The sequence below is a fragment of the Neolamprologus brichardi genome, chromosome 16, assembly GCF_056152115.1.
Source record: "Neolamprologus brichardi isolate AB-2024 chromosome 16, ASM5615211v1, whole genome shotgun sequence".
NCBI lineage: Eukaryota > Metazoa > Chordata > Actinopteri > Cichliformes > Cichlidae > Neolamprologus > Neolamprologus brichardi.
The window spans coordinates 9,609,553-9,637,249 of NC_142119.1; the positions used below are offsets into that span (position 1 = coordinate 9,609,553).

The following is a 27,697-nucleotide window of genomic DNA, read 5'->3' on the forward strand; positions in this document are numbered from 1 at the left end:
GTCATGTGATGCAGTCAAGTGACCAATTACACTAAGATAGCAGAGCGCGTTATACAGCAGTTGTCTTGTTTGCTCTCAATTTTAACAGCCTTATTAAAGATTAATATCAGTCTGTACATGCTTCAGGTAGCTTTTCTTCAAATTCTTTAACTCTCACTCGCTTTTGCAACTTTGTACTTTTGTGTTACTCGCAGCAACAACTCCACCTCATTGTTAGTCCATTTAAAAAACTGCTTTTCCTCGACATTTTGCCGCAACGTTTCAAAGGGCCGGAAAGTAAATAAAGGGCAGACAGGAATGAGGCAGGCCAAATCTTCAATGTGGACGCACAACTCTGTGAAAACGACTGAAACAATAATGTGGATGCGGAGCGTTTTCAGACCGGGCTAGTGTGGACGTAGCCTAAGAAACGGAAACTTAAAATGACAGCACGAAATGAAAAAGAAACTAGATATAAAAGATGGCTCTTAAACCACCCTACATAAAAACTCCAGATAGGTGTTAAGTATGCGGTGCTTTTACACAGGAAAAGTGAGAGTGGAAAGTAGTTCGGAAAACTCCAGTATTTTGTTAACAAGCATTGATTCAGGTTTATTATGAAGGTGCATATTTAACATACTCAATCAACATGCAGCATGAAATAACAGATAAGTATGGTTGAGCAAATGGCGCTGACACAGAGTGGAAGAGTTTCAGTATGCAAACAGAAAAGAAACTGAGGACTCTCTCACTATGTGCGCTGGTTGCCTAAGTTAATGCCTGTGTATAATATTTAGAGTTCATTACACTTCTGATGCCTCTAAGGGCAAAAGATATGATAACCAAAACAATGTATAAAACACAACACCGTATAAAAACGAGCAATTTGGAGCATAAAAACTTCATGCAGAAAGTCAACCTCTTTCTTCAGCCCACATGGTTTAAAAACACTTGCTAAACATCACCATTCATGATTAAGCTTAAATCTGTCAAAGTATTTTGTTTCACATACAGAGAAAATGTGAAACCTTGACAACTACACAAAGAAAGGGGATGGCAGCTCTCTTTTGCTGTAGGGCATGTCCACTTATCCGTGCAGGTTCTCAATCATCCAGGTCACGTAATCTTAAGTACTTGATTCTTCTTCTTTTTCAGATTTAAAAGGATGTTTCACCTCTTCTTCTGTTCTGGCAGCTGATGGGCAATCCCAGGTCTTTAATCCCAAGTGGGGTTGTGACCTTGGAGGTAGTCCTGAGAGCCAGTGACATATGCTGTCATCGTGTCAGTCAGTAAGGTCACATGGGTCAAAGTGTAAAGGGAGGTTCAATTGCTTTGGAAGGAGTCTCAAGACTGGGCAATAGTGGCTGCTAATTGGTGTCATAAGTCACCACAACACTGTTCACTGACGGTCGTTTACACTGGACAAAGATGTCTCCTGCATCGGTCTTCTTGGTTTAAAATGTGAAGCGTATCTTCATGTCCTAAGTGTAGATGTGCAGCTGAGTCTTTCCTGGCTTTACTGCACTGGGGCACGTGTTTTTGGAGTGGTTGTGTGGCCTTTCTTACATAAAGGCTCGAGCATTCTCCACTGCACTGCACATTTTGCACAGCTCATCTTGAGTTAGGACAGTTTGTCCTTGGAAATAACTGGTTTCTGTCAGGTCTGTGCACTTCTCAGACAAACCATATTAGGAGCAATAATGTTGTTCCCCCAGTTGTTCTGTTTCTCCCCACTTAATGTCTGACACTCACTTAACCCTTTAGTGGGAAGGGTCACAGCAAATTAACACAAGTTTGTTCAGAGAGATCACTTTTATCTTAAGATGATACATTTCCATCTTGTGGGAGTGGTCTCATCCAGGACAACAATGATCTTCTCCAGAGTTTGAGGGCGTCACAGTTTGATGAGGATGATGATGTTTTCCAGATCTAACCCCAACTGATTGCCAGCCTGCCATTGGCAAGGAACACTTCAGCTCAACTACTTTTTAAGCTACACAATATCTGAAAGCTGTTACATGCTTGTTTGTAGTTTCCCCCCTTTCATCTAAAATATGACATAACCACAAGACAGAATCAAAACAATTAATCGAATTAAAAAAAACAATGCCTCAAGTGGAGGAGTTCAAGTATCTCGGGGTCTTGTTCGCGAGTGATGGGAGAAGGGAGCCGGAGATCGACAGACGGATTGGGGCTGCAGCTTCAGTAATGCGGACGCTGCACCAGTCCGTCGTGGTGAAGAAGGAGCAGAGTGTAAAAGCGAAGCTCTCAATTTACCGGTCGATCTACGTCCCTACCCTCACCTATGGCCATGAGCTGTGGGTAGTGACCGAAAGAACGAGATCGCGGATACAAGCGGCAGAAATGAGCTTCCTCCGAAGGGTGGCTGGCCTCTCCCTTAGAGATAGGGTGAGAAGTTCAGCCATCCGGGAGGGGCTCAGAGTAGAGCCGCTGCTGCTCCACATCGAAAGGAGCCAGCTGAGGTGGTTCAGGCATCTGACAAGGATGCCCCCTGGGTGAGGTGTTCCGGGCATGTCCCACTGGGAGGAGGCCCCGGGACAGACCCAGGACACGCTGGAGAGGTTATATCTCTCGGCTGGCCTGGGAACGCCTTGGTGTTCCCCCGGATAAGCTGGAGGAGGTGGCTGGGGAGAGGGAGGTCTGGGCCTCTCTGCTTAGGCTGCTGCCCCCGCGACCTGGCCTCGGATAAAGCGGATGAAGATGGATGGAAAAAAAACAATGTTTAAACTGTTTATTTACCCGTTACCAAAAACTTAACTGAAACTTCAGGATATTTGAATCAATAAAACTTCTTGATCAAGGGCAGTATGACATAAATAAGCTGTCATATTTATTAGCATTGCAGGGTGTATATGCATTATTAAAAGAGAGGCAAAAATGAGCCTTTCAGCACCAGCTCTTTAGTGTCAGTCACACCGAATACAATCGCACTTCATAAACACACCTGCTAATAGATTTGTCTGAAACATGAGCTCGAACACAATTCCTCCCACTCAGAAAAACAAAGAAAAGGTGACAAGAAGATTGGCAGGACAAAAGAGAAAAGTAAAGAGGGAAAAAAGCAGTAGCTGAAGATGACAAGCAGGCCAATAGAGATTTATACATAGAAGACGCACCGAGTCCCATATAGCGGGTGAACTCTTTAATCCTCTGTCAGAAGAAGTGGAACAGAGGGGTGAAATGTATAGAGACACTTTCATTTCTCTCCCATTTCCATAATGAAGCACCAAAGGAAGAAGATCTAATAACACATCAAAACATCCCACCAGTACAAAAATTGCAAGATGTCAATTTAAATCCCTTCATTGTGCTCTTTGAAGTTTGCTGAGACCTGCATTGCTTTCATTTCACATATTTAAAGCTTAAAAGAACAGTCTACCATAGGTTGCTGATGATGCTCTGTTAAAAGCACAGGCATGGTGACAATGGTTTGAAAAGACGCATTTATTCCGTCGGTCACCTGCTTTTAGATGAGAGGCAAATTACTACTAATAGTAAAGCACAGTCTGACCTTCTGACTCAAAAGTCGATATTAAATATGGTTTCTACTGCAAAAAACAAGCTCTGTTTACTGCTTCAATGTGCTATTTACTTTCTAATGGACGCAAAGCAAAGAATATTTAAGTAAAGAAAGAAAACTGGAGAAAAAACCCTGCAATGGGAGTACTGTTAGTTCATAATGAACAGCTAGACAGTTGGAGAAAAATGGAGCATTTAGTTGAGATTAAAGATCTGGTTAATAACATTAAAAAATTCAACAAACCTAACTAAAAGCTAACTTTGAAACATTTTTGATAAACAGTACCGTTTGCTTCATGAGTATTTGCAGTCACCTGCTTTAACCACTGACACTCACGGTTCTTCTCACACCGGTTGCTGGTAAACTTGCATCTTCCCACTTACTCCTTTTCTTGTCCATTTTCATTTTCATCAATTAGCTTTCACATGACGTCATTATTGGCGAGCCCACCAGGAAAGGAGAAACAAGACTCTTCTCTGGTAACTTCCAGTTATTTTTACCAAGTTTCTTTCACCAGAATTTATGGTTGCTAGCAAAGCATTAAGTATGGCACTGTGCGTAACAGCACTCATCCTGAGTGGGGATTTTTGCTTCAGTGGGAAATCTACACCATAACTATGTCACAACTGCAAGCCATCTGAGACCCTACAACGTAACCGCCCTTGAACTGTAACTACATATCGCGCCGACGCAGCAGCTATTGTGATCGGCCTGTTCAGTAACCACCGTCTCCACAACAAACAGGGCTGACAATGGCAGGTCAATGAAGTGACACGGAAATACGTTTTGATTAGACTGATGTCATATAAATGACCCAAAATGCTCCTGTAAAGATAAACGGCACAGTGGTGCAGTCGTTAGCACCGCTTAACTTTCCACAGTCCATGATCAGTTAAGTGGTGATTCTAAATTGGCCAGAGATGTGAGACAGATAAAGTGCTTGAGTCATCAGTAAGCCTAGAATAGAGTCTAATCTTACTGACCAGGACACCAAATTAGTGAGAACTAAACTAGAAAAACAAGGTGACAGTAATGAATGAGCAAATGAAAAACAAGAAGAAAAAGAAAAGCAGCTCCAGCTCCAAATAAGACGAGACAAGCTGTCCTCTGGCTGGGAAACCTGTTACTCAACCAACTTTGAAAGCAATTTTCAAAAGTTGGTCGTTAATTGTCTGCATCCAACAGAGCTGTGAACAGTGCTGCGAGGCACCAGTGCCAAAGGACACCTTGTGCTTATCAGAGACATGAGCAAAATAAACACTGACAAAACAAAAATATTTAGTCCCCCTGAGATGAGAACGGGTAGAGAAAGCTGCATAAATATTTGGTATAGTTAAACAGATACAGAAAAAAAAGTTTCATTTTGTCTTCCGTTGTCTTTTATTAGGAACCAAGCTGTGCACTACAAAAGATTCTTCCCAAATTCATAACACGTGCATGAATCCTGAGGGACGGCGTTTCTAATTGTTTGCACGTTTGCGTGTCTATGTGGACTCCACGTTTTCACTGTATTCCTGTTTCAAGGATAAGACTCAATTTAAAAATGCAAAAACATTTTGTTGCACATCCTCTCCAGTAAGTCTGCAGGTATTAAAATCTAATCAAAATGATAATCAAGACTAAGATTTATACAAAGTCTAATCTCTTTACCTGTACTGCTTCCCAGCCCCACTGTCGGTACTTGGGGTCATGGGTGAACCTCCACATGTACCAGTAGGTCTCGATGACCTCCGGCCGCAGGATGTAGTACTTCTCATTCTGCCGAACAGCCACCGCCTCCAGGCCGCTGTCGAACTTGAAGGCCTCTGGGCCGAGCTTCAGCACTTAAGAAAGAGAAAGAAAGGGGAAATGTAAAGGAAAGGCCAGGAGGTAGAAGAGAAGGGAGTAAAGGTAAAATTGGAAGAGAAAAAGAGGCAAAAGGGACAAGAAGAAAAAGGCAGAAAATAGTGGAATGAATCAAGGATGTGATAGAACAGAGAGAGGAAGGAAAAGAGTGATCAAATAATTAATGGTTGAAAAGAACAGAGAGGAGATAAAGATTATCTTTTGCTCCATGCTTGTCTTAATATGAAATAGTGCCTGTGTGTGTAAGCAATAAAAAGCATCTCAACCCACTGATTTTACAGGCTTTTCTTCTTTTTACAACCACTGCTTTCTGCCAATGAAGTGTGATAGGCATTAAGAGCCTGAGTGGAAAATTACAGAGGCTGACAAAACAGTGACAGGACTGTCCCTGAAAGGATTAAACACACTGACATGCATACGTATGTGTTGACGCACACATTTAATAGCTCCCATTAATGGCTGCTTATTAAGAAACAGGCCAACTTTAGACAGCCTGACCACAGCTATCAAATTCTGACTCTCTCCCTTTCTATTCTTTATTTGTCTCTTTCTCCATCTTCATTTGTTGCCATGGTAATCCCTCCTCTCCTCTCTGTCAAGTAAATAGTATATTTTTTATGCTTGCAGGAAATGGCAATAAATAAAGCATTAATAATAAAAAAAAGAGCTGAAAAACAGGTACTTTACTAACTGCATAGTTTCCAATTAGGACAAGCAGAATTAATTGTTGGTTGAGTCACTGGGAGGATTTTATAGATGGATTTACTGCATGGGCAATCTCAGGGCCTGGTGATAAGATCTATTTTTTATGTGTAAAATGTATCAGTGCATATAAAATATTAGTAACTGGATATTAAAATACAGTACGTATGTAAAATATTTTAAACGATTTGTAAATTAGTTGCTTAAACCATAAATAACGATTGGATCAAGTCAAATGGAAATTGTCAATCTGCTAGCATGAGTGGGTGATTTTCCGAGCTACAGTACTGGCTCCAGTGGGTGACCCGAATGCTAATGCTGCTAGCCTGAGTTTACAGGAGAACTGGAGCTTTGAGACAAGTGACAGTGATGCTAGCACTACCAGGCTGTGCTAAGAGGGAAACTGACTGCGTCCTCTGACATCTACTGTAGAGGATAACGACACCCATTCAACATTTTCCTAACGTATATAGTTAAGACTATGTAACACTACCTGTCAGCATCTGATCCACACCAACATTAAATGTTTAGGACAGGGGTGTCCAAACTCCGGCCCGTGGGCCAACTGCGGCCCGCGATCCATTTTTAATTGGCCCGCAAGTAACTTTAGAAATAGAATAGAATATGGCCCGCACTTCAACTTTTGCTTGAGTGTATTGCACTTCTTAGTTTTAACACCAGGGGGAGCTCCTGTCGATCAAGGCAGTTGCTCCACCAAAAAGGACAATCACAGAAGAAATTTACCCCAAGTTACCAAACATGGCAGAACCAAAGAAGCGAAAGGTAGAATGTGAATGCAGAAAATTTCAGACATGGTGGGAGAGTGAATATTTCTTCAAAAAAATTCAAGTTGAAGTGTGTCTGTTTGATCTGCACTGAAATTATGGCAGTTATGAAAGAGTATAATGTACGACGTCATTATGAAACCCAACATCAGGCCTCCTACACTGGTGCTGAGCGAGAGCAGAAATTAAAGCAAAGGGTAGCTCTCCTGCGGGGTCAGCAACAGTATTTTTTTCGTGCTCAAATTGTCCAGGAAAAGGCTCCAATAGCCAGCTATGAGGTCGCCCAACTCATCGCAAGACATGGCAAGCCTTTTTCAGATGAAAACCTCATAAAACACGGCCTCATTAGTCACCGAAATAATGTGCCCAGAAAAAGTGCAGGACTTCAACAACGTCAGGGTGTCCAGAAATCCAGTTGTTGAAGACTCGTCAGCCAACATTAAACTGCAACTGTCTGATAAAGCTGTGCTTTTGATTTTTACTCCATCGCATGCAATGAGAGCACCGATGCCACAGACACCGCACAGCTGCTATTTTTTTGCAGGGAGTGGACGAGAGCACGAGCGCTTTAGGTGAGTAAAAAATATATTCCACAGTACCCGTGTGTTAATGTGCAGGTACACATGCTTCAAATATCAGTAATGCGCATCAATTCTGTCACTACCCTGCTTTTGCGCACCACTTTCTTATATGCGCTTTTCTTGTTAACACACAGAGTACACACCGCTGTGCACAGCGCACGTACACGCAAAGTCAGCTGATCTCATCTGATGCAGATTTGCTCCTTGATCAAGTGACATTTGTCTGGATTTTTGGCACGAGTGGTGATCAGCACCGCAGCTGGATGTCCCGATTTACATACCCAGCGCAGCTGATACTCACCAGAATAATTTACTAAAATTATATGCACTCCTGTTATTAAGTCCAGTTCAGTCTGTTAATGTTGATAACGGTTTCAAACGAACGTTAATAGGTGTGTTGCTAAGCCTAATAACTTAAATAACAAACTTGAAATGTACCCGTCCCATTTTACCCTTTATTGTTTTTTCTCTGTGCTGTAAATCTTCTGTCTAAGAAGAAATCTGAGGCTGCTGTTCTGAGAATGAGCTACCAAAGCTTTTTCTGAATAAATCAATAAAGATCCATTTATGGAAAGCTGTGATGAAGGCAGTTTTGTCTTTAATTATATTCAACAATATAATATATTCGACCACTTGTAAGTGATTTTTCTAACTTTAATACACTAAAGTTAAGGTTATATACCTAATTTCTAGTAAGTGGCCCAGCCCCTCCTATATATTTTTATGTATGTGGCCCTCAGTGAAAAAAGTTTGGACACCCCTGGTTTAGGATATTAGAAAGTCATTAAAAAAAAAAAAAAGACCCTTTAACAGTCACGGTGATGCTTGTGTATATTGTGTTTGTGTATATTGTGTTTGTGTATGCAGCACTCCACTGCTTCCTCACCAGTCCTGTCATAGGATTCGTGGCAGGTGTGCGCGATCTCAGCTCCTAGCTGCAAATAGTGTCCGGCCTTGTCGTCAGGTGAGCCATCGGCGCCCAGTGCAAACATGCCTCCGGCGAAGCAGGCCAGGTGGCCCATCTTCCTCTCCAAGTGGCCATTCTTCCACTCGCCAATGAATGTTAGGCCACCGTTGGATTTGCGTACGAGGTGGCGCTCGATGGCCTACAGGAAGAGAGAGCGTGCAATTGTGGAAACAGCAAAGGCTCTCAACATTTCAGAGAAGATGAAGACCCAGAAAAATAGAATATAGCAGTTTGTTTTCAGTAACAACATGCCTGTGTATGAGTGTATTTAACAAGATAAGGTGGGAAACAGGAATGACAACATTAATACTGGTATGTGGACAGAAAAAGGTTACACCGTTTGAATGGTGCATTGACACTGAAGGCAACTGCTTGAGGGTGTGGACGGTCAAACAGAAGAAAACTAAACATAGCAGTGACGGTCACATTTGAAATCCAGCCACATCCTTCACCCTTTGCTCCGCAGCATCTGCTCTGCTCAGTCTCTGACACTCTTAATGATGAGTAGACAGCTTCATTAACATCTGCTTTCTACTAAATCCACTCCTAGTTTACTTGAAAACAAAGCAATGTCTTCCCTTTGCAAAGGTGGATACTGAAGCTGGTCAGCGGGGACTCTGTGGTTATTAAAAAAGAATAACTGCTGACATTTCCAGTTACAGCTCTGACTCATCTGCATGCAGTATAAGATTCTTCATAAAAGAAAACAATCTGTATTTTAACTTTGCAGCATAAGTCACTACGCTGTACCTCGATGGCGTCATCGTAGGTCTTGCGAGCCTCTGTGTCAGTCTTGTCTGACATGAGCCAAGCCTTCAGCAGGTACTCATAAAAACTGTCCCCGAGTCCTCCAACAGACGTGTGATCTGCAGAGAGAGACACACAAAGAAAGCTCCAAGTGTCACCGTGTGAGCGAAAGAGGAAAACCAGCAAGAGCCAAACAAATGAGAAAGCCAAAGTGAATTATTTATTTTTTGACTTTGCCTCAAAGTCCTTGGCAGAGTGTAGCATATGGCATCAAAAGCATTTTTTTTTTTTTTATCAAAACCTTGGGCATTTTTCTTCTCTACATCCACAATATATCAGCAGTGTGCTTCCTCTCTCGTCCCATTTTGTTTACCCTCTCACTGATGTGTGCGCTCACATTTCAGTGTCCCCAATCGTCCTCGTCAAAGTTTACACAGCTTTCATGTCTGCCCTAATTTGCAGGACACCACAAAATGAAAATAGGATGCCAGAATCTGGCAGTCTGGGATCACAATAAGAAAATAACCCCCTGAGAACACTCAGAGCCCACTCTGATGGCACTTTGGTCAGTTTCAGAGGCAATTTTACTGACCCACAAAATATTACTAAAAAACCCCACAGGGCTTGAATGACTGTAAATGATCCCATATATACTGACCTGTTCTACATTTGGTTTTGTGAATGATAATACTGCAAATGAATTGGTGCCTCAACCACTTTTGCACAGATGAAATGTTTATTCAGCTCTGCCTTCACTCGGGGAAAAACTAGAATATTCCTCATCCTTCAGCTCTGTGTAATCATAGCTGATATTTGAGCAGATGCTTTTTGTCTCATCATCAAGGAGATTCTTTTCTTTATGTGATTAACATGCCCGCAGGTAAATGGAAGGATGCACAAAAGACGGGGAACAAGGAAGATGAAAAAGCAATCTAAGCAATGAATTATTCATCTTTAGTCCCAAAGAGTGCGCAAATCTCACAAACAACCTTGAAGACATTGCCGAGGCCAGTGTGGGCTGACGCATGAGGTTTTGTCTGGATTTCACACGTGTGTGCTTGAGTCAGTATTTACACAAAAATGACAGCAAACAGCTGAGAGCCTGTGTCTATGAAAGTACTTAAACTAAATGAGCACGGTGAGGTAGTCAGAGCGTGGAGGATCATTTGGAGGGTTAGATGACAACTACTCTGATCCCCCAAAGAGTCTGGGCACTCTAACGTACATGACAGGGTGAAAAATGGAGACTGGAGCCAGGGGAAACAAAGTGGACTCACATTACAAGCAAGTCCACTTTATGTTCTAGCGTTCATGTTTGGAGGCATAACAAACAGCATGTCTGACCTTTAGGAAAATGAACCTCAGATAAAGTAAACGATCGATGTATTTGTGGTATTTTGCTTAGAAAAGAGGCATTTGAGATGGTTGACACAAGTCCTCTCTTTTCTTTTTTAATGCAAAGACCCCCTTTTTAAAAAATGTGGTTATTGATGAATCCTAAACTACTGATAGCTTTAACAAACTATGTGGACAAATGATGGAAATTGCCAGATTTTGCAAATATAGGACTTCTCAATTAACTGCTATTTCACTGTTAATTATTAATCACTAAATAATTATTGTCTAATTATGACGTTTTCCACTTTTTTAATTTTGTGACTATTTGAATTAATTTGATATTTGGAGGGTTAGGCTGTCTGAAAAAAAACCCCCCAAACAAAACTGGGCACTACCCAGAAACATACCGTGTGTGCCAAAGATCAATCCATTTAACTCACTGTTTGTGCGTTTGAGATAATTGACATGTGATATCTTCATGAAAACATCTGTCTCACTGTCCAAGGAGCAACCATTGTTTTTCTGACATTTTTTTGTTTTTAAGACTCTAAATAAAAAGCTGAGCAGTTCGGAGGTTTGGTGAATGATGAGCCAAATGGGGCGACTGTGGCTCAGGGGGTTGGGAAGCATATCTGTAACCGGAAGGTCGCTGGTTCGATCCCCGGGCTCTCTGTCCTGGTCGTTGTGTCCTTGGGCAAGACACTTTACCCTACCGCCTACTGGTGTTGGCCAGAGGGGCCGATGGTGCGATATGGCAGCCTCGCTTCTGTCAGTCTGCCCCAGGGTAGCTGTGGCTACAACTGTAGCTGCGTCCATCAGTGTGTGAATGCAAGAGTGAATGAATTGGTATTGTAAAGCACATTGGGTGCCTTGAAAAGCGCTACATAAATCCAATCCATTATTATTATTATTAAACCTTTTCATCAGCTGTAATTAGAACCCGACTGATATATCATTCGATATTAAATATTTGCAGATTGCAGGTTTTGGTGATGTTGCATAGTTTCTTCATCAGATGCATTTCCATTTCCTTGTTGGTAACACATATTTGACATGCTACAAACGCAACAATCAGCTGAATCAAGCAGTTCTGGGGAGAGATTAAGCAAGTTAATCCATAACTTTATATTTTCAGAAAACTTGACCTTGAATCTGAGGAATGGTATCAAATAAATTACCATTTACTTATCTACTTTCAAGGGAAAAAAACAAAAATAACATTTATTATGAAATTTAATTTCTTGGAAAAGGGTTGTACAAATGAAAACATGCCAAGCTCTATCAGTCTTTTTCTGTTTTGGTAGTTTTATTACAACTCTTTGCTCATACTCTGTTTTACTGTCACCTCTCACACTTTTAACTTAGCATCCACCCACATATACTCCCTAAGCTCCTGTCTCCATTATTTTCTGTCAATCAAAGCATCTGGGTCATGCAGAGAGCACCTGCCAATCAAAGGCAGGGTCTGCTGAGGTGGCAGCTTCAAACACACAGACAAAGACGCATGTGTAAAAAGACGCCTTCACAAAGCTTCACACACGTTCTGTTTCAAAGCAGAGGTCAAGGACACAGGCTGCTGGGAAAACACATCTTTGCATCTTATCAAAAGAGACAGTATAATGATTTTATGTGAAGGACCCGAACCAGCAGAGATTGTTTTTAAAAACTGCAATAACAATATATCAAACAACTGTCTTTGCATATACAGTAAAATGAAAAGTGGGAACTCTTTAGGATCACCAGCATTTCTGTACTAATTTCTCATACAGAGTGATTGATCATTATTTATTTCACAATTACACACTGTTGTCTGTAAACTGTTGTACTTTTCATGACTTTATTGAACACAGAGTGCTCACTTATCGTGCAAGCTGTTAGTGCACTCTTTAATTTAGCATCCTTTAAAACCTTCTTTACCATTTCAATTTAATTCAATAAATTGTTTTTAAAATCATAACAGTCCCCTCAAGGTGGTTTATATTGTCAGGCAGACCCTACAATAATACAGAAAACCCCAACAATCAAATAGCCCCCTCTTTGAGCAAGCACTCGGCAAGAGTGGGAAGGAAAAACTCCCTTTTAATAGGAAGAAACCTCTCACAGTCTGAAAATCAAGACCAAGCAAGTGTTTACCCTTCTCCTCCCCAGAGGGTTCTGTCCTCCATAGCTCACCTTAGGACACCTGTGTTACAGTTTAACAGATTTACCACAAACTTCCCACCGGAGCGAGTTTTTGACCCACTCCACGTGCTACTCCTGCAAAGCAGCACAGAGGTACACCCCCCATTCAGCATCGTGAGAGACTCCTCTGTGTTTTTAAGAAGGTGAAATAAAGTATATCGATTTGTTATGTCAGGTTGTGTCTATAATTGTGAGCCAGATTTAAATTACACCACAGTACACCCTGGAATTCTTTGTAATTGTACATGAACTGTATATAGAAAATGGTCGAGTTATATCGAAAATGATGGATAAATTGTGGCCACGTTATGGACTTCAAAGAAATGCAGTTCACAAACTAGTCTGCAATGTTCCATTAGAACATTGTTGGACTCGGCGCCACAGTTTACACCACATGATATACACTCGGCTCCAAGTTCTTTAAGCAGTAGTGACAGCATCAGAAACAATGGAGCTGGAGCTACACAACTGGAGGATCCCAAACAGGTTTTCCAGCATTATATTGTGTGTAAAACATTTTCACGTAAAAGAGACATTAAGGTGACACAGTAACCTGTTCATAGACTAGACTATTTCGATCAAATAAAGAATATATTAGTCAAAATCGAGGTGGCGGTTTTCCTAAAAAATTCAATGAATAACCATTTGGATTATCAACATTTAGTCTTATTGAAAGGAGGAGAAAGGGGAAAAAAAATTACAAAACATAATTGGGCTTCTTTCAGTGACTCGATGTCACTGAAGATGACATCAATGAGAACGGGAACATTATTTTCTTGTACACGAGCCAGAAAAGTTGCAAAAAAAAAAAACTGGCAACAAGTGCAGAAGCAGTCAACATAGCTGCTTTATCCAAGCTGCTGTACACTGCATAAATAATAACTTTTTAAAAAACTATTTATAAAGAGCTCCGAATAAAGAGTAGTCTGGCAAAATGCCAGCCAAAGTAAGTAATAAAAGAGTTTTAAAACTTTTATCAAGCTGCAGAAAGACACCGATACTGTTGGTAAAAAAAAATCTTTATAGGTGTAAAAGCAGTTCTCTTAATCTTCAGGTTGTTTCTTGCCTACACACCATCCTTTGGGAGAAAAGAGTAAGGACTGAATAATAAACTTTTACCTGTAGCCGTGTGTACAGCCTGTAGATACTGAACCTATGTAAAACACTATTCTGTTTGGGCTATATTTAACTCTGATACATGAAAATCTAGAGATGAAAGACAGGGACTGTATACACAGGAGCAAAGAAGAGTCACTGCGAGGTTCCAAAGAGGGAGTGGGTGCTGTGTGTAGAAAGGTAGCACTGTGTTACGCTAAGACAGAACAGTGTGTGGTAATAACACTGTCAGTCACAGCTGGATCTCATTAAGAAAGGGGAGCTCAGACTCATTCCTCATTAGTCTGGCTTAACTACTGTCTACACACCTACACATTAACATACACGAAGCAACGCTGCACATGCTGTCAACACACGCTGTCAACACACGCTTCCAATCTTCAAACGGTCTCATCCAATACCAACATTGGCAGTATTCATAATTCAAACACAGAGTTATTGCAAATAAACCCCCATCACAGAAAAGAAAGGTGTTTTTCATCCTGTCTGTTACATTTAGTTTCACCCTGAAATAAGTACAAACCAATTAAGCTTTTTAGGAAGATAACAGAGCCTCCAAATAGTGGTTGTCTACTTGTCACAGAAGATAATACGGTAAGAAAACCCTGCAGCTGCACAGATTTTAACTCGTGGTCTCTGTTAGGTTTGTTTGCTGATACGGTACTAAAGAGAGAGACGGCCTCACTGCCTCTCTGTTCTGAAAAGTTCATCCTCGTAATGAATTTAAACAAATGTATCTCGTCTCTATTTGACAATTTCTGTCTCCGTGTTCTGTTTATCTTACAGGTCTTCTAAATCACACAAAGAAAAACCATATTTAACTTTATGGCAATTTACTTTAATTTAACCTTAAACATAATTCAATAGGTTTAAAAAAAAAAAAAAAAAAAAAAAAAAAAGAGTTACACACTCGCTCCAAAACAGAAGACTGGATAAAACTCAATAAATACACATTTAATAAACAATAAGTGTTTGCTTCCCAAGTTTGAAAGTGACAGTAATTTTATTGTAACAGTGATCATTAAAGATCGATTATGTTTAAGAGTTTGTGTGTGAGAGAGGCTTTTATTGGATGATTGAGCTGAGACTGATGGCTCTGCATTTCCTTACAGGTACTCATAAATATTCCACTGCTGATAACCACTTATTTATCTACAGTTAGTGTTTATCAATTTCTGAGCCATAGCTAAACCTCGCCAATAATATGCTATAAATCATAAAACTGAACTGTGCAGTTTAAAGTGCATTTAATTAATTCAATACTTAATTGTCCCACAGGGGGAAAGTAGATTAGCATTGATACAATTAGAAAACTGCTTAGACCAATAAAATATGCTTAGTTTGTCTATCAGTCCCTCCTACACATTGTCTGGGCCAATAGAAACCCTGGTATGATGGTAACACATTATGTCATGTTATAACGACTTTGCTCACTTCCCCTCACGGTTCGCTGAGCCTGCTGTTACATAGCGTGGCTTATTAGCCAGCTATATATCAGGTGAGACATGAAAATATTTCAGTTACATTGTGAAGTGACACTAAGCCGCAGCCAGCTAAATCCCTGTTAGGATTATGAGGAGGTCGTTGGAAAGTTTTCTTTCCTGCAAGTGCTCCTCAGTCCCAAAAGGTTTCAAATTCCTGCTATAGATGACTGGACAGCAACATTATATAGCTTCATGGAAAATGATGACTGAAGTGAAAATACAGTGAAATCACTCACTTTTTAAAAATTTTTATTTTCCTATATTTTATTATATTGTATTGTTGCTGCTGTTTGTACTATTGTAAGGTGACCTTGAGGGTCTTAAAAGCGCCTATAAATAAAATGTTTCATCATCATCATTATTATTACTATTATTATTATTACTTTGCAACAAAAAAAAAAAATCACCATTCAAGGATGTTGCTGCTCAAAACCACTTTGATCTACCTGAAGTTTCATATTAATTACACTGCTCTCACATAACTCCCTATAATCAATAACACTGCTAAGGCAACAAGGTCAAATAGCAGCAAATTAATGTGGCCCGGCCATAAAAATCATGATGCAGACACTCAAGGAAGGTAAAGAAAGGCTCATTTCCTGACTCATGCATGCACAGAAGCAAACATAAAACATCCATCATCACCTGCCTAGTCCTCCAGCTTGCCAGTTGACTATCCATCTGTTAATGCATTCATTCATCCATCAATCAATCTGCCCACCCTCCATCTTCAAACCATTTATTTCTCCCTGCTTTTGGCTCATAGTCTGTGCACTTACAAGTGCATCAGTCTGACTGCCAAGCCACCTATCCATCCATTAATGAGCCTCTCCATTTATCTATCTGTCCCTGAGTGCTCTTCATTTGTTTTGTCAAGTACAACAAATAAAATGGAGACTTAAGAGTGGGACCATCACCTCATCTGTTTCTCTTTTTTTCCAGTTTCTCCATCATACTTTGGGTGCTGTAAAACTGAACAGGCTGAATATGGCACTCTCTTACCATGGCAACTATACCTAGGACAAAAAAACTCAAACACTATATATTCAATTTGAAACAGATTTCATCTTTTCATTTCCTCTCACTGAACTAAAGAGCAAACCCCAAGCAGATTGTCATATCTGATCTTCAGGCAAATACTATGGTGCTCCATAAAAAAAAGTGTGCACACTGAAAGGGGATATTTTAAAAACCACAATGCTTTAATATTCTGTTGGAATTTCTAGATAACAAACACCAGACCCATATATCTGTCAACTAGCATGTAAGTCTCTGATGTGAAAGACATGCTTAAAAAATGAATGAACAGATAAATAAACAAAAAGAAATATTTAGTAGCCCCTATGAAAGATTGGACAATAAACTGAAATACTCTAAGTACTGTTAGGGGTCAATGTGCATACATTCAGGGCTGTGTGTGTGTGTGAGTGTGTATATGTTTAGACATCTTTGTGAGGGCAGAAAATTTGCACACTACTATACTTGTGGGGACCAAATGTTGTTTTAGTGTCAGGGTTAAAGTTGGGTTAGAGTTAGGCTTAGGCTGAGGATTAAGCATTCATTTTTGATGGCTAGGGGAAGCGTTATGTCAATGAGATGTCCTCACTAAGATGTGAAAAGGAGTGTGTGTGTGTGTGTTTTTAACCAGCATTACATTTACAATCTGCAGAGTTACTGATTATAACAATACAATAGTTTCATTTAATACAACACTCTGTTGGCCTTCTGTCCAGCTAAAAAACACTTCTCCTTACTGCTTGCTTATATAAAGAAAAAAAGCAACAGAAAACGGTCCAGTGACTCACTTTGTGTCCAAACCCACATTTGAGTTAGCATTTACATTGCCTCAATACAACAGCAATCATTGTTTCTATTATTATTTGTGTTTTACAATGTATAATTCAAAACTTGACGTACCCCTGACTAATGCTTGCTGTCTCCGCAGATCATTTTTTCAGCAGAGATATAATTAAAGAAATGACTGCTTTCAGAGACAGAATAGTTTGCCACTGCATGCCTAACTTTACTTTAAGAGTTCTTCATTTCTGCTGGCTGACTGCCGAGTGTAATCGATATACTGGGAATACTACATTCCCCTTCTTCCATTTTCTTCTACTCCATTCAATTTGTTCTCATTAAACAAGATCCATTATGCTTTTCATCTTTCCTTCACTTAGTGATAATCTGTTCTCATTCTCTTCATTGCTCTCCTGATTCCATGATCATTTCAAGCTCACAAGAACATCGACACTTCCCAAATGCAGCAATGCAGGAACTCGAGCATTAAATCATATTTAATGCTTAAAAGAAATGCTTCATTACAACACTGGAAAAGCCATTTCACCCCAATAAATGGAACTCTGAAATGTATGAACAGTTCAGCAAATGCAGGATTTAAGCTAATGTCTAATCATGAAAAAGTAAAACATCAAAAACGTCATAAATTAATGCTAACAACTACAATGCTTTAATGAGAGCCCTGGAGCTATGCGATAAAGTCAACACAAATACATGTACTTACGCTGGCCCCAGCGGCCCGTCCGGGGGTTCAGGTAGTTTGGGTAGAGCCCGTTGGGTCGGTCCATTTTGGCTAGTAGCTTTCGGATGTGCATCACCTGACGGGAACACCAGTCGGTTTTAATCCAAACAGGAAATGTTCTCCTTTTTAATCTAAATATTTCAGCACTTCTATTTGGAATGTGGTTTCTCTTATTTAAGATAAAAGGCTATATTTTTTTTCTCAAAAAACTGTTTTTAGACCGTTATCCGCAGTTAAATAACAAATCAGGACGCCAGCATGAAAATTAGGACATACAGTGTACATTCATACTATTACCTTCTGATAGTAGGCTGGGTTTCCTGTCAGGTAGGTGAGGTGAACAAACTCCATGTGGAGGGTCCCAAACTCAGCCAGGATACTACTGCCTGCTGACGCCCAACCCCAGTTACGGCCGACCCCACTGAAGAAAACAAGAACAAACAAGCACAAAGAACTGAGACTTGGTCATGGTGGCAAAAAACAGAAAAATATCGGGAAGTTAAATAAGTGATAAAGACTTTTATTGGCTCAATATTTCTGTGTAGGCTAATTGGGTTTCAACTTAAACCAATGATGGATGGACAGTTTGAATAAGGATTTACGTGTCAGTTTTTATGGCAAGGATTTTCAGATATCTGCTTTATTCACATTATCAGAGCCCAACAAGGCTAGCCAGGCCTTAATTCTTATCATTATCATGGTTTCCTCTAATGTTTCTTATCTTGGATCTATCAAGGAATTTGTATAACCAACACATATGCTAACCATTTCGCTACTGTTGCCTTTAACAATGCGAAAAAAGACAATAAACACATTTGTCCTGACCAGGACTGCAGCACATCATATCATCAATGGCAACACCAGATTAAATTAAACATGATATAAAAGTATCATGTTGTGATATCACAGATAAATGCCAAACATTTTAATTCCACGCTGTGCACGCAAGACGAAACTCCCAGGAACATGTGAGAGCAAGAGCCACATTTCAGCCTCTGTTAAGGATTTAGTATTTAAAAAGGAAGCTACTTAAACTACCTCCAACATAATACGTAAGAAAACTGTTTCTTCTAAAGGTGAAAACAACTTATTTCACTACTTGAGGCAAAAACACAGTCAAGCACAACCAGACTGTGAAGGCATGCATAATACCAGCAGCTGCAATAAACGTTAGCAAATGACTCCACTCATCCTTGGAGCTCTCGCTAGCTGCACTCCATAAGACAGGAAGAACACATGCTTCATGGAAATTACTGATGCGGTTACACTGAAGTAAAGAAGGGTTTAAAGATACAACATGCCAGAAAAAACACATTTTGATTTTCAATTTTATTACGTTGCAACCTATTTAAAAGCTACAAGGTTAAATTAATTTTGTCACTGTTAAACTAAAGTGTTAATCAGTCATGTTGCACTTTTACTTAAAATTAGAAACCATGCAAACTAAATTTAAGAAAGTTTGATACTATTTTAAGTCTTTTAAATGCAGGTGTATTTCGGACCTTTTTTAAGGACTTGCGTCAGGTTTAATAGGAACCTAATAAAAAATTTAACAGGAATGCAAAAGAAGTAAACTTTTTTAATGGCATGTTTTAAATTTTTCATCTTCATAACAACCATATAAATGTGCTAATATGGTATATAATCAATTTAAATATCTTTTGGTCTAGGGAAACACAGCAGAGCTTCAGGCTGTTGATGTGCTCTGAAGTCTTCTTTTCTCAGTCATGTGACGCAGGACGTGGATGGGAAAGCTTCAGCTTTACATGACAGGATGCAACATTAATAGGCTGTGACTTGTGTGTTTGTGTGTAAAGCACCTTATATAAACAGGTTTGTCACTTATTGTTTTTTCTGGTTTGTTTAAATTCCTCTGTGTACAGTTGTTCCCAAGAGTATTTGTGGTGCGTGTGACTGTGTAGCTATGGGATGGTGATCTGTGTACACGCACACACACACACATAATAACTGAATATGTAGTGACCAGCAATTATGTAATTTGATTTCATTGTTTCATGCTGAATAAGAAGATGTAAACTGATAATAGAGAGGGCAGGCTAGGACAGGAGAGAGAGTACACATGAGGCATAAAACTGCACAAAGTTTCTCATTCTGTGCATGGGAGAAATGAAAGGGAGGAGGAAAGAAAATGAGAATAGAAACACTAACAAGAACAGAAAGAGATGAATGTTAGAGTAACATTATACATCAGGCAAGCAGACCACTGTTAGAACCGACATTACAAACAGGATGGTTACATGTTTCTAAAAGTTGAATTTAACACTGGTTCTGGATTTTTTGCAGCTTTTTATAAAACTAATTTGCACAACTTCCAAAAATTTCCCCCAAGACTTGGACTTGGCTTTATTGAGACGCACACACACACACACACAGGCCCACACACACTTACTGAGTTTGGAAGACCTAAAAAAAAAGTCAAAGCCAACTTTTAAATACATTAAAAGCAATGATTTTGCTTGTAAGGTCCAAGCAGCAAAACTGTGAATGTGTTTCTATCTTTTATTAACTCTTTCAGCACCTTAAAAATGTGTATGTTGGTACGATAAAACACTGCACTAAATACTCAGTGTCAGACTTTTTTTCTACTCTTACATCTGTATGATATCGCTCACAGGGGATATTGCTAATACAGTTAACATAGGCACACAGCTCTGGCTGTGAGCACCGTCTACCTGCTGGTCAAACCTTCTGTCTGCAAGGAACTATAAATCACAGCAAAGCTGACCTAAACTGAGAGGCAGGGAGACTAAAAAGTCTAGTGTTTAACCATTATGTATAAACCATTTCAGGTGGCTACATCATGAAGCTCACTGAGAGAAGGCCAAGGGTTTGCAACGCTGTCAACAAAGCAAAGGGTGGCTACTTTCAGAAATGTAATGTATTGAGAGTTATTTATCAATTTATCAAGGTTGAAATTAATAATAATAATAATAATTATAATGATAATACATTTTATTTGAGGGCACCTTTCTAAAACCCAAGGTCACCTTACAAAGAGAAAAAGATATCAATAAAACATAAGATTAAATTAAACGGTTTCCCTGGATTTTAAGTGTTCAATTGGGTGCTCAATAGGGAAGGCGAGAAGTTTACTATTAGCCTGCTTTATCCCTTCCAGAACCAGTGCGTGCTAATGCTTGTTTGGGATTATTGTCCTATCAGAACACCCTCTCAGCTGAAGGTGATAAACTGGCTTCCCTCTGAACTATGACGTTGGTGTTTCAGGTCATGACAGGCTTGAGTCTTCATGGCTTCTAGGTTGTTCCTTGAACATCTTAACTAATTTCCTCTGATCTGAGGGTGAAAGTCTGGCTCTTCTTTCAGACAAAGTGGTGACACATCTAAGTAACACGTACTTAGTCAAAGGAGCTTGCAAAGAAAAGCGTCTGGACTTCTTTAAGTTACTTGAAGACATTTCACCTCTCATCCGAGAAGCTTCTTCAGTTCTAAGGTCAAATGGTGACCTCCTTTGACTACGATGACCTGGATGACTGAGAACCTTCACAGACATAACACGTACTTAGTTGTTTGAACTGATGCTCAGTGTCTGTAGTTGTTTAGAAATTACTCCATCAAGCTTCTGGAGTGGTGTTTCTAAAGCCCCAAACTCAACCATATTAAAAATGTTTGGACTACACTTAAATGACAGGTCAGTGCCAAGACACCAACCATTGAACTCCACCCATTCTGCCAAGAAGAGTGTCAAATATCCCGACAGAATTATGCCACAAACTTGTTGATGGCTATTTGGTCAAGATTCAACTTCCAGAGTGGTTTTTAACCAAATATTAGTGAGGTTATATGTATGTAACTGAGTCAATTAGAGATAATCCAAAACAAATTCAAATTTATGTGCTTTATTCTTTTTTTTTAAAGTCATTGGAGATGTATGCTGCCCTAGAAAAAGAACACTTCAAAGTAATCAATAAAACACCAAAATGACCATGACATTCATGCTCGTGAGTGGATGTAAACTTCCAACCACAACTGTAGTTGTTAAGTAAAGCAAACTGATATCTATAAACTCTTCATTAGTATTCTGGTAAAATCTGTTAAATCTCGTGTAGTCTCAAAAGAAAACTGGCATTTCTGATCGTGTGGAATTTATTTCATACTCATTTCAGCATTTAAGAGAACCTAACAGATGATGGGATGGTTTTTAGTGGTAGTGTCACAAACCTCTTAAGGTTGACCATGGCCCAGGGGATACCAGTGGGGGTGTTGAAGGCAGGAAGCAGCTTCTCAGCTAGCTGGACTGCCTTCAGTTTGAAAACCTAGAGAGTGTGAGAGAAAGGGTTCACTTTAAACATATACACTTCATTCATTTGCCCGGCTAAATGTTCGACTCAAAAACCTGACAAACACAAGCATAAAACAACTGCCAACAACCAAACAAATGCAGAATGGTGGATCCTGGGAGAGACATGATTGCTAAATGACGGCTACAGAGCTGAGCTGATTTTTGGAGAATACAGAAATCTTAATATATGCAAAACCTCCCTTCAAACTGTGCTGCAGTTTGAGAGAAATACCGATATGTCTCGGGAGAAAACCTTGCAGGGCATAGGACACAGTCTAGATTTCTATTATCATGACTGGTGTCTAATTTCTACAGACTGATGCAGAGAAATGGACATGTGTTCGTTTGGAGATTACACAAGTTCTGCTGCTAGTTTGACAGATGAAGGCTCAGAAGCCCTCGCTGCAGCGCTTGTTCTTTTCTCAGCTTGCCAATCAAAGAGATAAAAGGAAACTAAGGTTATTCTGCTGCTGAACTGAATACAAGCAAATGCTGAAAGCTGAAAATGCCACTGTGGATGTTGTGATTCAGCTCAGCAGCGACTGAGACGACAGCATCTACTGAAAAGACCTTTTTCCAGCAGCAGGCGTTTACTTTCATCCGCGGTCAGTTGACATTCTAATAAACTATCCTACATATTTTACATTATATTTGAATAGAACAGAAAGAAGACGGCTTTTGTTTCTTACTGTTGCAGCATTGGAGTCTCATATTCAATACTGGGTTCACTTAATAAGGCCAGAATATGTGGAAGTAACTCTGTAGGCAGCAGTAAAGTAATGTCTGTTTGATGTCAGTGAGATGGGATATTCTTAATATGGTCATCTAAAGTACACAGATCCAGCTGCGAGCACAGAAGCACACCTGCAGAACGGGTGGGTGGTTGTGGTGGGAGTGTGGGGGGAAAGTAGTGTTGTGTTGCAGGAATGCCAGTGAATGATGATGTTATGGCCTTTCAATAGTCAAAGTAATGAGTGAAAGTGATTTATTTTTTACTCTAATTTTCTCTTTTATGCAATTAAAGTAGTACAGTTACAAATCCTCTTTGGGGGTTGCGTCAGTAAGGGTATTCAGTGTAAAACTCTGCTAAATCAAACATGCGGTGCAACCCACTGAGGTGACCTCCTGTGGCAGGGAGGAGCCAAATGTAGCCTCTTTATATATTTTATTATAAGAGTCATAATAAATTTAATCTGCCTTGCAATAGTTTTACATCATGTTGTATGTTCACATATAACTGACACTAGGAAGACAGACATGTTTTGGTGTACACAGCTTTATGCGCACAAGTTCAATCTCGTGTCCTGCCTGATTTTTAAGCTACTTTAAAAAAAGATTTCCAACAACCATTTTTGTAAGGCAACATTAAACATGGATGTAGCTTCTGGGTTGAAAAAATTAAGCCAATGCACAAGTGCCTAAAAACCTGTATTCTATCTGAAAACCACCACATGCCGATAACAGTTATTACCAACCCCCAGTGGTTGGTAATTAACACAAGAGAAGAAGACACCCTACAATGAGTTGAACATGAACTTGTTAGTTATTACTGCTTCAAAATCTTATTTGGTTTTTATATGTACCCATTTCTACTTTAATAGCAGGAAATTAACTAGGCTTATAATTCCTTTGTCTCTCTCTTTTCCATATTTTTTAAAAAAACCTATATCTGACAACTGCATAATAAAACACAAAATTCTGTTTTTGGTGTGCCACCCCAATATTTTTAGTGCCCCCCCATATGGGAACCCCTAAGAAATAATACTGGAGGCGACACTGATCATGTCTGCTTTTTGCAGCCAAGATGGCGACTGTGGAAACGCTCATCTCCAGGCTTCAAACGGAGCCTTGAGAAACCAGTGAGTGATCATGCTACCTACATCCATGTCTTATACAGTCTATGGCCGAAACCTTGTCTGCGTGTAAGGAAGACACGTTTGAAGGGGTCAGGAGACACAGGTTAAATTTATATAGAAGAAAACAAACAAAGTGGACAATATTGTAGAGCTTATGGTCTGAGTTGAAAAGATACAGTAAATGTAAGGACTTAATACAATATTATATTTTCAGTTGATATGCCCACTACTTATGGTAAGCTACATTAAAAATGCTGTATAACAAAAATGAACTGTTGTGCTTTGTTCTTTTTTTTTTTTTAAACCACATATTGTACATTGTGGAGGGTGGCTAATAGCATCTGCATGATTACAGTCATGTACGAAAACTATCATTCACTGTTACATGCCATGATAAGTGGCACTGCTGCTGTTCTTTTTCTCTTGTCTTCCAGGTGTAGAGCTTCCACCTACTGGTCCATTCAAATTGAACTGGTACGCATTTATTGGCTGATCTGAGCACAGTAAGCCAATTACAGTTAATCAAAAAAACATGATTATTGAACATGTGTGCTTATAGGAGGTGGAAAAAATATTATCACAGAGTCAATAAATGAATTAATAAATCAATAAAGTTCATGGAGTATTTGCACCGAGACAAAGAAATCCTATGAACTTAACAGAAGTTTCCACAATATTTAACAGAATCCATGACATAAACTGGGAGGTCTGGGTGAGCTGATATGGACCGACTCAAATCTGATCTCACTGCAGCATTTTAGTAAAGTGTGAATGGCAAACATGTTGCCAGTAAAAAGAAAATGGTTCAAGAATGCCAGGCCTGTAAAAACTTTCAATTTCCAGTTTTGCAATGTGTATTTCACTCATGGAGGACAGTTGTGGGACAAATGCCCAAAGAGGCCTTTATATAACTAGTAGACAGCAGTGCCACAGAGAGAAGTGGTTCAACACAGGGCAGACGGAGGCTGATTCATCAACACAATCTGTCAGGGCTGAACAGTTTTATAGAGAGACCAGATCTATGGTAAATTCCTGCTGTCTCACAAAGTAAGAGGGAGCAATAACACATGCTGGTGTTTGCAGAATACTTAAGCAGCCAGGGGGACACTGTACAGAAGACTTGGAGGTCAAACTGTGGAGTTAAACATGAAACAAATAGACAGAGACAAGGGGAGGGAGAGTGGGAATGACGCCGTCAAGTCGATGCAAAATAGGCCTGCATATGAACAAGATATGAATTGCATGAAAGGAAATGAAGAAAATTTACTCAGAAGGCTGAGAAGGGATGAAAGAGGCAGAGAGAAAAAGAATGATGAAAAAGTAGGCTGGTATAGACGGGACCACACCCAGGACAAGACTATCACATCTCATCTGAGGGCAGATGCTGTCCAACCAGTACTGGTGGGATTTTTATCAAACAGACTGAATTATCTCAAACCAAACACACACACACACACACACACACACACACACTACAAAGTAAAGGAGGACGGCTGACAAAATAAACTGAGACCCAGCTGAGCAACACTTATAAATGTATGCAGATTTAAGATTGTCTCACAGTACAAGTAGCAACTTGAGTACTTAGAGGGTAGTGAGAAACTGTACAACTGAACCATGTTTGTTCTGTGTGTTTGAAAGCTTTCTTCAGAGACGTTGCACACTGTAAATGTGAATTTTACCTTCCACAACAATAAAGACTATTAAGGGCAACTTTGCTATTCTATGCCTCTTCTACACACATTAATATTTTACAGACATACTGGTTTATTTTTAAAACCCTCAAAAAACTATAATTTCAAGCAGGTACACTGTACGCTTTAGGAAACCTATGACACTAGCAGAAAATGATGGCGGTGTTGTTTCACCATGCACGGTGTGTAAACAGCCGGTTAACTGCTGGGAATCACTTACAGAACTGTGGGCGTATGTGGAGCTGAAAAGCTGTTTCTTCACGCAGTGATAATGGCACGCCTATATTAGCAATTCCTATGGAGAGATTTGCCTTTACCTTCTGCACCCGACTGACTTTTTTTTTGTCAGGTTGTGAAAGTTGCGCTGTGCATGTACTCAGCCGTCATAAACCTTTCCATCTATCCGTGGCCTGTCGGCTGGGTGCACCGAGGCCCTTGACAAACTTTTATTGGCAATCTTGCTGCTGATGCCATCAAGCAGGAACAGGAGCCAAACGACCCACCGGGGAAATAGTCAGCCGCGTTCACAGATAAAATTGGACTCTTTATGATAATCATTTCCCTCCACTGCCTCCATTTACATGCAGAGCTACAGGGGAAAAAACGTTAAGGAAAAGCAGCCAGAAACCAGATAGGTTTACTTTTCTAACAGACAGCACCAAAGAGAGACAGATGTAGTGTTTCTGCTTAATAACTATCCGTACATTTGCCTGACTGAAGCATGGCTACACTTAATACATGTAATGTTTGAGCCATTTTACTTGTTTTGAGGCAATTAAGCCTGATTTGAATCAAACTTTGTCAATGACTGCATTATTTAGTGAAAGTCATGTGGACATTTTTGGTACTAAATTTGTAGAAAAGTATGACAAGTGTAGCTTGATTATCTATTTATCACTTACAGTATACGAAAGGTTGTTGTTGTACCAACAGATTACATAAATGGGGCCTGTTTTGCTCTTTCCCAGCTTCATATTTTTAACTTTAGGTTCTCCCAGAGTTAGTAAAAATTATCATACTAAATACTGCATGACTTCCAAACTTCTTGATGCATGCTCAATCAGCCAGGTAAGTAAATCTCCAAAAAGTTGATTCTGTTCATCTGGACGTAGCGTTTTGTGGGAGAAACATTTCGTTACTCATCCAAGCGACTTCTTCAGTCTCAGCTGACTGCAGGTTTCAATCTTATAAACAGTACATTTGCATAATGACTGAAACCAGCCCACTGAAGGAACAATGGGCTTGGAGGTCAGTTCCTTAATCTTAATTATGCAAATTGTCATGACCACTGATCAACAACCACTGACCAAAACCTACTGATCAAAGACCACTGATCAATGGCCATGAGTACCATTCACAGAGAGTTGGGGAATGGCTACAATCACAGCATTGTAAGATGGTCACAGATGTACCCTTAGGCCTCCTCCTCGTATATTGCCTCCTTGACTCCGCACTCAAACCAGCGTTCCTCCCTGTCACTGTGTCCACTGGCCTGTAGGTGTAAATAGACTGCAGAGTCCTGGCTTGACGAGCTCTTCTGTGTTGTGCCATCCGCTTCGCCAGAGGTTGTATGGTTTCCCCGATGTATAAATCCTGGCAATCCTCCTGGCACTTAACAGCGTACACTATGTTACTCTGTTTGTGTCAGGGGACCCGATCCTTGGGGTGGACCAATTCTTGGTGCAGCGTGTTTTGGGGTTTGAAAGCCACAGAGACCCGGTGTTTACAAAAAATGTGTCTCAACTGCTCCGATACTCCTGACACATATGGGATCACTACAGGTTTTCGCTTGGGCAGCGGTTGTCCTTCTCTCCAGGATCGTCTGGAGCTTTCTTTAGGTGCCTTTCCAGCTTTGACAAAAGTCCAGCTGGGATACCCACATTTACTCAGGGCCTTCTTGATGTGCTGTTCTTCTGCCTCCCTGGCCGCTGTGTCTGTGGGGATGGTGTTCGCTCTGTGTTGTAGCGTCCTGATGACACCCAGTTTGTGCTCCAGTGGATGATGAGAGTCAAACCTTAGAT

General features: G+C 40.0%; 1 protein-coding gene across 1 annotated transcript in view; it reads right to left on the minus strand.

The window, feature by feature from the left end:
* The window catches only part of man1a2 (mannosidase, alpha, class 1A, member 2), a 128,031-nt gene that overhangs the window by 7,928 nt on the left and 92,406 nt on the right, over positions 1 to 27,697 (minus strand). The window contains exons 7-12 of the mRNA XM_006808150.2: positions 22,006 to 22,100; positions 18,103 to 18,226; positions 17,788 to 17,881; positions 9,151 to 9,266; positions 8,320 to 8,539; positions 5,171 to 5,343 (exon numbers count right to left, since the gene is read on the minus strand). Coding sequence (XP_006808213.1) covers positions 5,171 to 5,343; positions 8,320 to 8,539; positions 9,151 to 9,266; positions 17,788 to 17,881; positions 18,103 to 18,226; positions 22,006 to 22,100 — 822 coding nt within the window. The remainder of the gene's footprint in view (positions 1 to 5,170; positions 5,344 to 8,319; positions 8,540 to 9,150; positions 9,267 to 17,787; positions 17,882 to 18,102; positions 18,227 to 22,005; positions 22,101 to 27,697) is intronic.